This window comes from Zonotrichia leucophrys, chromosome 22 (assembly GCF_028769735.1).
Source record: "Zonotrichia leucophrys gambelii isolate GWCS_2022_RI chromosome 22, RI_Zleu_2.0, whole genome shotgun sequence".
In the NCBI taxonomy this organism is placed as follows: domain Eukaryota; kingdom Metazoa; phylum Chordata; class Aves; order Passeriformes; family Passerellidae; genus Zonotrichia; species Zonotrichia leucophrys.
Window position 1 is genome coordinate 3814470 of NC_088191.1, and position 11038 is coordinate 3825507.

At 53.9% G+C, this 11038-nt stretch overlaps 1 protein-coding gene across 2 annotated transcripts; it reads left to right on the forward strand.

The window, feature by feature from the left end:
• Window positions 1-164: 164 nt before the first annotated feature.
• On the forward strand, window positions 165-10148 carry POLR3D (RNA polymerase III subunit D). 2 transcript variants are annotated; one of them, XM_064731058.1, is made up of 9 exons: window positions 165-418; window positions 1690-1896; window positions 3246-3289; window positions 5296-5441; window positions 5524-5648; window positions 6908-7079; window positions 7846-8093; window positions 9400-9552; window positions 9726-10148. In XM_064731058.1, the coding sequence occupies exons 2-9, from the start codon at window positions 1738-1740 to the stop codon at window positions 9846-9848; spliced, it is 1170 nt and encodes a 389-aa protein (XP_064587128.1). In that variant the 5' UTR covers window positions 165-418; window positions 1690-1737; the 3' UTR covers window positions 9849-10148. The 2 variants fall into 2 exon arrangements, with proteins under 2 accessions (XP_064587128.1, XP_064587127.1); XM_064731057.1 differs by having other exon boundaries at window positions 166-418; window positions 5521-5648.
• Window positions 10149-11038: the final 890 nt, after the last annotated feature.

Here is an 11038-nt window from a genome sequence, read left to right on the forward strand (position 1 = left end):
GGTGAGACAGCACCCCAAAAACCTCATTGCTCCCCAAATTTCTGCGAGGGGGTGCCCACGCATGAACCCCCTCTGTGTGGGTGCCGGCTGGCTGTGGGGCTGCAGAAGATCCTGAGGGGGGTGGTCGCACTGCAGGAATCCCGTGAGGGTGTTAAATAGAGAAAGAGTGACCCCCCAAAAATGTCCCCCCCAGCGCTGCCCCCGGTGCCCGGTCCGGAGAGCCGGGCACTGCCCGTCACAAAGATGGCGCCACCGCCCTCACATCGGGTTGGGCAATGCCAACCACAAAGATGGCGGCTCATTGCCAAGCCCTCCGCGCCCTCAGCAAAGATGGCGGCGGCAGCGTCACGCCAGGAAGGGCGCGCCGCGTGTGATGCATGCGCAGTGAGGGCGGCGAGCCCGTGGCTGCCCGGGCAGGGTGAGGGGCGGCGTGGCGGGGGAGGGGGGCATAATTTGGGGGGGTCCGGTGGGTCCTGAGGGGTGCGAGGAGGGGGGTGAGACCTCTGGGGAGCGGGGGGAGAGGGGGCCCTGTTTGGGGGTGTATGATTGGTGGGAATGCTGGGGAGAGGGTGGAAGGGGGACAGGGAGGGGGATGAGATCTCTGGGGAGGGGGCGCCGGAGGGTCCTGAGGGGGTGAGGCCCGTGAGGAGGGGGCTGAGACCCCTGGGGAGGGGGAACAAAGGGGTCCTGGGGGGTGTTTTGGGGGGCGGGGAAAGGGGGCACAAGGGGGTCCTGTTTGGGAGTGGGGGGGAGCTGGGAAACCTGGGGAGGGGGGAATGAGGGGGTTCTGGGGGGTGCAGGGGGGACACAACCCCCCTGGGTCACGGGGATCATGTTTGGGGGTGCAGGGGGGTCATTATTGGGGTGGGTGCAGTTCTGAGCCCATTTGGGGGTTCAGTATTGGGATGGGTGCAGGACTGAGCCCTGTTTTGGGGTTCATTTTTGGGATGGGTGCAGTTCGGAGCCCATTCGGGGGTTCATTATTGGATGGGTGTATTTCTGGGCCGTGTTTGGGGGTTCAGGCGTTCATTATTGGGGTGGGTGTATTTCTGAGCTCTGTTTGGGGGTTCATCACTGGGGTGTGTGTATTTCCTGGCCCACTTTGGGGGTTCAGGGGTTCATTATTAGGGTGGGTGTATTTCTGAGCTCTGTTTGGGGGTTCATTACTGGGGTGTGTGTATTTCCAGGCCCACTTTGGGGGTTCAGGCGTTCATTATTAGGGTGGGTGTATTTCTGAGCTCTGTTTGGGGGTTCATTATTGAGGTGTGTGTATTTCCAGGCCCACTTTGGGGGTTCATTATTGGGGTGTGTGTATTTCCAGGGCCAGCTTGGGGGTTCATCACTGGGGTGAGTGTATTTCTAGGCGCAGTTTGGGGGTTCAGGGGTTCATTATTGAGGTGTGTGTATTTCCAGGCCCACTTTGGGTGTTCATTACTGGCATGTGTGTATTTCCAGGCGCAGTTTGGGGGTTCAGGGGTTCATCACTGGGGTGTGTGTATTTCCAGGCCCACTTTGGGGGTTCATTATTGGGGTGTGTGTATTTCCAGGCGCAGTTTGGGGGTTCAGGTGTTCATTATTGGGGTGTGTGTATTTCCAGGCCCACTTTGGGGGTTCATCACTGGGGTGTGTGTATTTCCAGGCCCAGTTTGGGGGTTCAGGTGTTCATTATTGGGGTGTGTGTATTTGCAGGCGCAGTCCGGGGGTGCAGCCCCCCTGAGCGTGCCCCCTGCCCGCAGCATGGCCGAGGGGGGCTCTGGCAGCTCGGGCTCCCCGGGCAGCCTCCGGCCGGGGGCGCCCCGGGGGGTGCTGGGCAGGCGCCCCCCCGCGCCCCCCCTCAGCCCGGGCCGCCTGCCCTCCATCCGCTCCCGGGACCTCACCCTGGGCGGCGTCAAAAAGGTGAGAGAGACCCCTCCCCAAAATGGGGGCACCCAGCATCCAATCGGGTGAGCCCCGTGGCGGGGAGAGGTGATGAGGGGGATTTAATTGATATTAGAAGGGCAATTAATTTAATTCTATTAATTTTATTATTTAATTAATTTAATTGCTTAATTAGATTAATAATATAATTAATATAGTATAATATACTGTAATGTAATATAAATATGTCATGTTATATTATAGTATAGTATATTATGCTCTATTTGTTTTTAACATAATTTATAATATATAATATATATATAATATATATATAATATGTATATAATATGTAATATATATAATATATAATATATATAATATATGATATATGTTATATATGATATATGATATATAATATAACATAATAGTATAGTATATTATGTTATGTTATATTATATTTTGTTATATTATGTTATATACTATACTATACTGTACTATTATATTATATTATATATTATATATTATATATTATATATTATATATTATATTATATTTTATTATATTATTATATTATATTATATTATATTATATTATATTATATATTATATATTATATTTTATATTATATTATATTATATTATATTATATTATATTATATTATATTATATTATATTATATTATATTATATTATATTATATTATATTATATACTATTATATTATATTATATACTATTATATTATATTATATTATATTATATTATATTATATTACATTAAATTACATTACATTACATTATAATAATATTATATTATTATGATGCTATATTATATTAATTATAGTATAGTATGTTATTTTATAGTAAAGTATTTTATAGTACATTATAGTATATTATATCTTGTTTTATTATTAATATACTATAATCTACTATAATATGATATTATAAGAGATTATATTACAGTATATTGTATCATACTATATTTATTATTTATATTATTATATCATATCATATTCTGGATTTGCTAAGTATTTAACTCTGCACACACTGCACAGAATCTCGTGACTTTTAGCTCACAGTCCCACCTCACACACACACCTGGCCCTGATAGGCCAAGGAAATAAAACCCCATCACTCTGGGTAAACACTTTTTATATTGCATTTTACTTTTGCACAACAAACAAGATAAAAATTGTTTTTCCTTTCTCTGAGGTTCAGGGAATGTGAAACCCAGAAATATTCTTGGCAAGAGCTGTGCCTTGCTTTTCTGTGTGAGGAGAAATGTGGTGACACATTTCCCATCTCACACCCCGTGTCCCCACAGAGGCTCCGGGGTGCCTGGCACAGCCTGGGGGGGTTGGGGATGATTTTTTCTCTCTGTTTTTTCCCCACAGAAAACTTTCACCCCCAACATCATCAGCAGGAAGATCAAGGAGGAGTGAGTGGTGGATCTGGGTGACCTGGGGGGCACAGGGCCCTGATGCCCATGGAAATATCCCAGTTATCCATGGAAATATCCCAAATATTCACATAAATATCTCAGATACCATGGAAATATCCATATAAATATCCCAAATATTCATATAAATATCCCAGATATCCATATAAATATCCCAAATATTCATATAAATATTCCAGATACCCATGGAAATATCCCAGTTATCCATGGAAATATCCCAAATATTCACATAAATATCCCAGATTCCCATGGAAATATCCCAAATATGCACATAAATATCCCAGATTCCCATGGAAATATCCATATAAATATCCCAGATATTCACATAAATATCTCAGATACTCATGGAAATATCCCAGTTATCCATGGAAATATCTCAGTTATCTATGGAAATATCCCAAATATCCACATAAATATCCCAGATTCCCATGGAAATATCCCAGTTATCCATGGAAATATCCCAAATATTCACATAAATATCCCAGATTCCCATGGAAATACCCATATAAATATCCCAAATATGCACATAAATATCCCAGATACCCATGGAAATATCCCAGTTATCCATGGAAATATCCCAAATATGCACATAAATATCCCAGATTCCCATGGAAATATCCTAATTATCCATGGAAATATCCCGGTTATCCATGGAAATATCCATATAAATATCCCAAATATTCATATAAATATCCCAGTTATCCATGGAAATATCCCAGATATCCATGGAAATAGCCTGAATACCCATGGAAGTTCTCAGATATCTATATAAATATCCCAACTATCCATGGAAATATCTCAGCAATACATACGAATTTGCCAAATATCCATGGAAATGTCCGAAATATCCGTGGAAATGTCCGAAATATCCATATAAATATCTCAAATATCCATGGAAATTCTCAGATATCCATAGAAATATCCACACCAATATTCCAAATACCCACACCAATATCTCTGGGTGATGTGCAGAGATCTCTTCCCCAGGCCCTGTGTCCTGGCAGGGGCAGGGCTGGGGGTGCTGTGGTTCTGATATGGGGGCACTGTGGGGCTGATTTGGGGTGCTGTGGGGCTGATTTGGGGGTGATGTGAGGGGTGCTGTGGGGGTGCTGTGGGGCTGATGTGGGGGTGCTGTGGGGCTGATGTGGGGTGCTGTGGTTCTAATTTGGGGTGCTGTGGTTCTAATTTGGGAGTACTGTGGGGCTGATGTGGGGGTGCTGTGGTTCTGATTTGGGGCTGATTTGGGGGTGCTGTGGGGCTGATTTGGGGGCGCTGTGGGGCTGATGTGGGGGTGCTGTGGGGCTGATGTGGGGGTGCTGTGGGGCTGATGTGGGGGTGCTGTGGGGCTGATGTGGGGGTGCTGTGGGGCTGATATGGGGCTGATGTGGGGGTGATGTGGAGGTGATTTGGGGGTGCTGTGGGGCTGATTTAGGAGTGCTGTGGGGCTGATGTGGGGGTGATATAGGGTGTGTGTGGGGCTGATTTGGGGATGCTGTGGGGCTGATTGGGGGTGCTGTGGGGTGATATAGGGGTGTGTGGGGCTGATGGGGTGCTTGGTTCTGATTTGGGGCTGATTGGTTGTGATTTGGGGATGCTGTGGCCTGATGTGGGGGTGCTGTGGTTCTGATTTGGGGATGCTGTGGGGCTGATTTGGGGGTGCTGTGGGGCTGATGTGGGGGCGCTGTGGGGCTGATGTGGGGGTGCTGTGGGGCTGATTTGGGGGCGCTGTGGGGCTGATTTGGGGGTGCTGTGGGGCTGATTTGGGGTGCTGTGGTTCTGATTTGGGGGTGCTGTGGGGCTGGTTTGGGGGTGCTGTGGTTCTGATTTGGGGGTGCTGTGGGGCTGATTTGGGGCTGCTGTGGGGCTGATGTGGGGGCGCTGTGGGGTGCTGTGGGGCTGATGTGGTTCTGATGTGGGGGTGCTGTGGGGCTGATTTGGGGGTGCTGTGGGGCTGATTTGGGGTGCTGTGCCCCCTCTGCCCCCAGGCCCCGGGAGGATGTGGCGGTGAAGAAGGAGAAGAAGGAGCGGGAGCGGCAGCGGGACGGGCACGGCCGGGGCCGCAACCGGCCCGAGGTCATCCAGTCGCACTCCATCTTCGAGCAGGGCCCCGCTGAGATGATGAAGAAGAAAGGTGAGGGGAGCTCCCCTCTGGGTGTTTTTGGGGGGGCTCCCACCTTTAGGGTGACCCTGGGCTGCTCCTGTGTCCCCAGCAGGCTCCTGGGACCGGAGCGTGGACGTGTCCGACTTCGGCCCTTCCCACATCATCAACATCAAGAAGGAGAAGAGGGAGACGGACGAGGAGACCAAGCAGATCCTGAGGATGCTGCAGAAGGACGATGTCAGTGGGCATGGAAGGGGTGGCTTTGGTGCCACTGGGGGGTGCTGAGTGTCCCTTGTGTCCCTGCAGTGGTGCTGAGTGTCCCCTGTGCCACCCGGGGGTGCTGAGTGTCCTCTGTGCCACCAGGGTGATCCTGAGTGTCCCCTGTGTCCCTGCAGTGATCCTGAGTGTCCCTTGTGTCACCAGAGCAGTGCTGAGTGTCCCCTGTGCCACCAGGGGGTGCTGAGTGTCCCCTGTGTCCCTGCAGTGATGCTGAGTGTCCCCTGTGTCACCAGGGCAGTGCTGAGTGTCCCCTGTGCCACCAGGGTGATGCTGAGTGTCCCTTGTGTCACCAGGGTGATCCTGAGTGTCCCCTGTGTCACCAAGACAATGCTGAGTGTCCCCTGTGCCATCAAGGTGGTACTGAGTGTCCTCTGAGGCCCCAGGCAATGCTGAGTGTCCCCTGTGTCACTAGGGTGATCTTGAGTGTCCTCTGTGCCACCCAGGGGTGCTGAGTGTCCCTTGTGTCACCAGGGCAGGGTTGAGTGTCCCCTGTGCCCCTGGGGTGATGCTGAGTGTCCCTTGTGTCACCAGGGCAGGGTTGAGTGTCCCCTGTGCCACTGGGGGGTGCTGAGTGTCTTCTGTGTCACCGGAGCAGTGCTGAGTGTCCCCTGTGTCACCAGCCAGTGCTGAGTGTGCCCTGTGTCGCTGGTGCAGTGCTGAGTGTCCCCTGTGCCACTGGGGAGTGCTGAGTGTCCCCTGTGTCACCAGGGCAGTGCTGAGTGTCCCCTGTGCCACCAGGGTGATCCTGAGTGTCCCCTGCACACCAGGGCAATGCTGAGTGTCCCCTGTGTCCCTGAAGTGGTGCTGAGTGTCCTCTGTGCCAATGGGTGATCCTGAGTGTCCCCTTGTGCCAACGTGGCAGTGCTGAGTGTCCCCTGTGCCACTGGGGGGTGCTGAGTGTCCCTTGTGTCACCGGTGCAGTGCTGAGTGTCCCCTGTGTCACCAGAACAGTGCTGAGTGTCCCCTGTGCCACCCGGGGGTGCTGAGTGTCCCCTGTGCTACCAGTACAGTGCTGAGTGTCCCCTGTGTCACCAGAACAGTGCTGAGTGTCCCTTGTGCTACTGGTGCAGTGCTGAGTGTCCCCTGTGTCACCAGAACAGTGCTGAGTGTCCCCTGTGTCACCAAGACAGTGCTGAGTGTCCCCTGTGCCACCAGGGTGATCCTGAGTGTCCCCTGTGCCCCCGGGCAGTGCTGATGTCCCCTCCTTGTCCCCACAGTTCCTGGATGACCCGGGGCTGAAGAACGACATCCGGAACAAGCCGGTGCAGCTGCCCCTGGCGCACTCGGGCTGGCTCTTCAAGGAGGAGGTGCCAGAGCAGGAGGACACTCAGCCATGGCTGCCTGCGGCCAAGGAGGAGAAGATGGAGCTGGACCCACCAGCAGTGAAAGGTGGGGCTAGGCTGGGAGAGGTAAAACCAGCAAGAACTGCTAACTCTTGTATCTGAGTATAAAACCTCAGTCTCCTCACTTTCAAAGGATTATAGTAACCCAATGCTCTTAGGAGCCACTCATCTTGGTGCAAATCCAAGTAATGGACCTCTCACTAGTCCTAAACACATTCACACCCTTAACCCCAGTAACCCTCTCCACCCCCATCCTATTTCCTCTTCTATCCAACAACCTCAAGAACACCCCCAGCACAATCACAAACACAATCAAAACCTCCTTCTTAATCAGCCTAATCCCAATAACAATCCACATCCACTCTGGAGCAGAAAGCCTCACCTCCTTCTGAGAATGAAAATTCATTACAAACTTCAAAATCCCCATCGGCCTAAAAACAGACTTCTACTCCCTCACCTTCTTCCCCATTGCACTGTTCATATCATGATCTATCCTACAATTTGCAGCATGATACGTGGCCTCAGACCCCTACATTACAAAATCTTTTACCTACCTACTATTGTTCCTAATCACCATACTCATCCTCATCATCACCAGCAACCTGGGCAGGGCTGGGCTGGGTTGGGTTGGGCTGGGCTGGGCTGGGCTGGGCTGGGCTGGGCTGGGCGGTGGTGGGTTGGCTGGGCTGGGCAGGCTGGGGGTGGTGGGCTGGCTGGGCGGGTGGGGGGCGGGCTGGGTTAGGTTTGCCTGGGCAGGGGACACAGCAGGGACAAGCTGGGGGTGTCCCCCGTTCCCCGTGCCCCCTCTGCAGTGAAGGAAGAGCCCTGTGAGGAGGATCCCAAGCCAGCCCAGCCCAAGGGCCCCCCCGGGTTCCCACGGGATGTGTCGGCAGCAGAGCTGCTGCAGAGGCTGAGCCTGGCCCAGGAGGAGGAGCTGCTGTTCCTGCAGCTCCCTGACACCCTGCCAGGGCAGCCCCCCAGCCAGGACACCAAACCCAGCAAGGCTGAGCTGCACAGCGAGGACGGGCAGGTGCTGCTGGTGAAGCAGGAGAAGAGCCAGGTAGGGCACGGTGGGGGTGTCCCCTCATCCTCATCCTCTCCCCTTCTGTGGTGTCTCCCCCAAGCCCATGAGGATGTGCCCCCATCCCACTGTGGCCTTCCCACCCCATCCCATGATGTCCCTCCATCCCATGGTGTCACTGTCCCCCCATCCCGTGGTGGCCTTTCCAGCCCATCCCATGATGTCCCCCCTATCCTGTGGTGTCCTTTCTCCTCCAGTCCTGTGCTGTCCCCTTATCCCATGGTGCTGTCCCCCCCAATCCCATGGGGTGATCCCAATCTCACAAGATGATCCCAATCCCATGGGGTTATCCCAGTCCTGAGGGCTGATCCCACTCCCAATGGGATTATCCCACTCCCAGTGGGATTATCCCAGTCCTGAGGGGGATCCCAGTCCTATGGGCTGATCCCATTCCTGAGGGCTGATCCCAGTCCCAGTGGGGTTATCCCAGTCCCAGAGGCTGATCCCAGTCCTGATGGCTGATCCCACTCCCAATGGGATTATCCCAGTCCCAGTGGGGTTATCCCAGTACCAATGGGATGATCCCAGTCCCAATGGGATGATCCCATTCCCAAGGGCTGATCCCAGTCCCAAGGGCTGATCCCAGTCCGAATGGGATGATCCCAGTCCCAATGGGATGATCCCAGTCCCAAGGGCTGATCCCATTCCTGAGGGCTGATCCCAGTCCCAGGGGCTGATCCCACTCCTGATGGCTGATCCCAGTCCCAATGGGATTATCCCAGTCCCAGTGGGGTTATCCCAGTCCCAATGGGATGATCCCAGTCCCAATGGGATGATCCCAGTCCCAAGGGCTGATCCCATTCCTAAGGGCTGATCCCATTCCCAAGGGCTGATCCCAGTCCCAATGGGATGATCCCAGTCCCAGTGGGCTGATCCCATTCCCAAGGGCTGATCCCAGTCCCAGTGGCTGATCCCAGTCCCAGTGGCTGATCCCAGTCCCAGTGGGGTTATCCCAGTCCCAGTGGCTGATCCCAATTGGATGATCCCAGTCCCAGGGGCTGATCCCATTCCCAAGGGCTGATGCCAGTCCCAGGGGCTGATCCCAATTGGATGATCCCAGTCCCAGTGGCTGATCCCAGTCCCAGTGGGGTTATCCCAGTCCCAGGGGCTGATCCCAATTGGATGATCCCAGTCCCAGGGGCTGATCCCAGTCCCAGGGGCTGATGCCAGTCCCAGTGGCTAATCCCAGTCCCAGTGGGGTTATCCCAGTCCAGTGAGGTTATCCCAGTCCCTGTGAGGTTATCCCAGTCCCAGGGGCTGATCCCAGTCCCGCTGTGCCCTGCAGGAGGCCAAGCAGGCAGAGAACATCTGCACCCTGGCCGACCTCCCCGAGGGCCAGGTGGGGAAGCTGCTCATCCGAAAGTCAGGCAAAGTGCAGCTGGTGCTGGGCAAGGTCACCCTGGACGTGACCATGGGCACCCCCTGCTCCTTCCTACAGGTATGGCAGGGACACTGGCACCTGATTTGGAGGGTTTCACCCCAAAATAACCCCAACTGGGGGGTCGTGCTGGCTCTTGGCCCTGCTGACAGTGGGATGGGGTCCTGCTGGTCCCCTCTGGGGGTCTCCCAGGGGTTGCTGTGGCTCAGGGCTGTTTGTGTCCCCTGCAACAGGAGCTGGTGTCCGTGGGCATCGGGGACAACCGCACGGGTGAGATGATGGTGCTGGGCCACGTCAGGCACAAGCTCGTCTGCTCCCCGGACTTTGAGGCTCTCCTGGAGCACAGGCACCGATAGCCCAGGGGGTCCCGGCCCCCCCAGACCCCAGGATGGACCCTCAGCCCCTCCAGATGTGCCTTGGGATGTGGGCAGGGGGCTGGGGATCCCAATCCCATGCTGTGATCCCGAGGGATCCAGAGCCAGCTCCCAGCTGGTGTCCGGCCGTGTCCCCCACACCAGCGGCTCCCCCCAGTGCCAAACGGGGATCTTGGGGTGTGTGGGGGGCTCTGGGGTGTCCCCCAGCTCTGTGGACACGTTGGTGGGAGCAGGACACACGTCCTGGGGGAAAAACCTGGAATAAAAGCTCTGTTCCCCCTGTGTCAGTCTGGTTCTGTCACCTCTGCTGGGCCCTGCAAGGCCTTGGGGTGGGGCTGCAGCGGGTGGGGGGCACTGGGTGACCCCCACGCTGTCCTGGGGGGTGACAGGGCTGTCATCGTGGAGCCAGAGGTCCCTGGGTGCCACCAGCCCCTGGGCAGGCAGCAGGGATGGGGGAAACTTTCCCACCCCATCCCATCTTAAACACCCTCCCCATCTGACCCTACCCTTCCAATTCCATATTATCCCAATTCCACATTATCCCAATTCCACATTATCCCAATCCCATATTATCCCCCACTCCTGCCACATCAGATCCCATCCTCCCCATCCCATATTACCCCTGCTTGCCATCCCATCCCATCCCATCCCATCCCATCCCATCCCATCCCATCCCATCCCATCCCATTTTACCCCCCCGAATTCCATTTTAACCCTTTTCTGCCCATCCCATTTTACCCCCAAATTCCATTTTAACCCTTTCATGCCCATCCCATCGCATTTTACCCCCAAATTCCATCGTAACTCTCTCCTGCCCATCCCATGCTATTTTACCCCCCCGATTCCACCTTACCCCTTTCCTGCCCATCCCATTCTAGCCCCCGAATTCCACCTTAACCCTCTCCTGGCCGTCCCATTTTACTCCCCAATCCCATATTATCCCCCCCCATCGCACTTTCCTTTCCTCCTGTCATGCCCGCGCCCTATTTCGCATAACCCCGCCCACTCTCCGTGTGACCACGCCCCCTTTCCCACCCCCGCCCTTTCCTCGCGCGCTTCCCTCCGCCCGGGCGCGCGGCGTTGTGGGCGTGTCCTCAGCGCCGCCCAATCAGCGCCGCGTCCGCTCGTGGGCGGGGCCGCGCGTGCGCTCGGGGCGGCGGCGGCGGCGTGGC

What these genes read in the sequence shown, in the direction of transcription:
- POLR3D (XM_064731057.1), top strand. Translation starts at nt 1,738, where the DNA reads ATGGCCGAGGGGGGCTCTGGCAGCTCGGGCTCCCCGGGCAGCCTCCGG. An exon ending in CCCTGGGCGGCGTCAAAAAG is followed by an intron (nt 1,897 to 3,245) that starts GTGAGAGAGACC and finishes TTTTCCCCACAG; the next exon opens with AAAACTTTCACCCCCAACAT. An exon ending in TGAAGCAGGAGAAGAGCCAG is followed by an intron (nt 8,094 to 9,399) that starts GTAGGGCACGGT and finishes TGTGCCCTGCAG; the next exon opens with GAGGCCAAGCAGGCAGAGAA.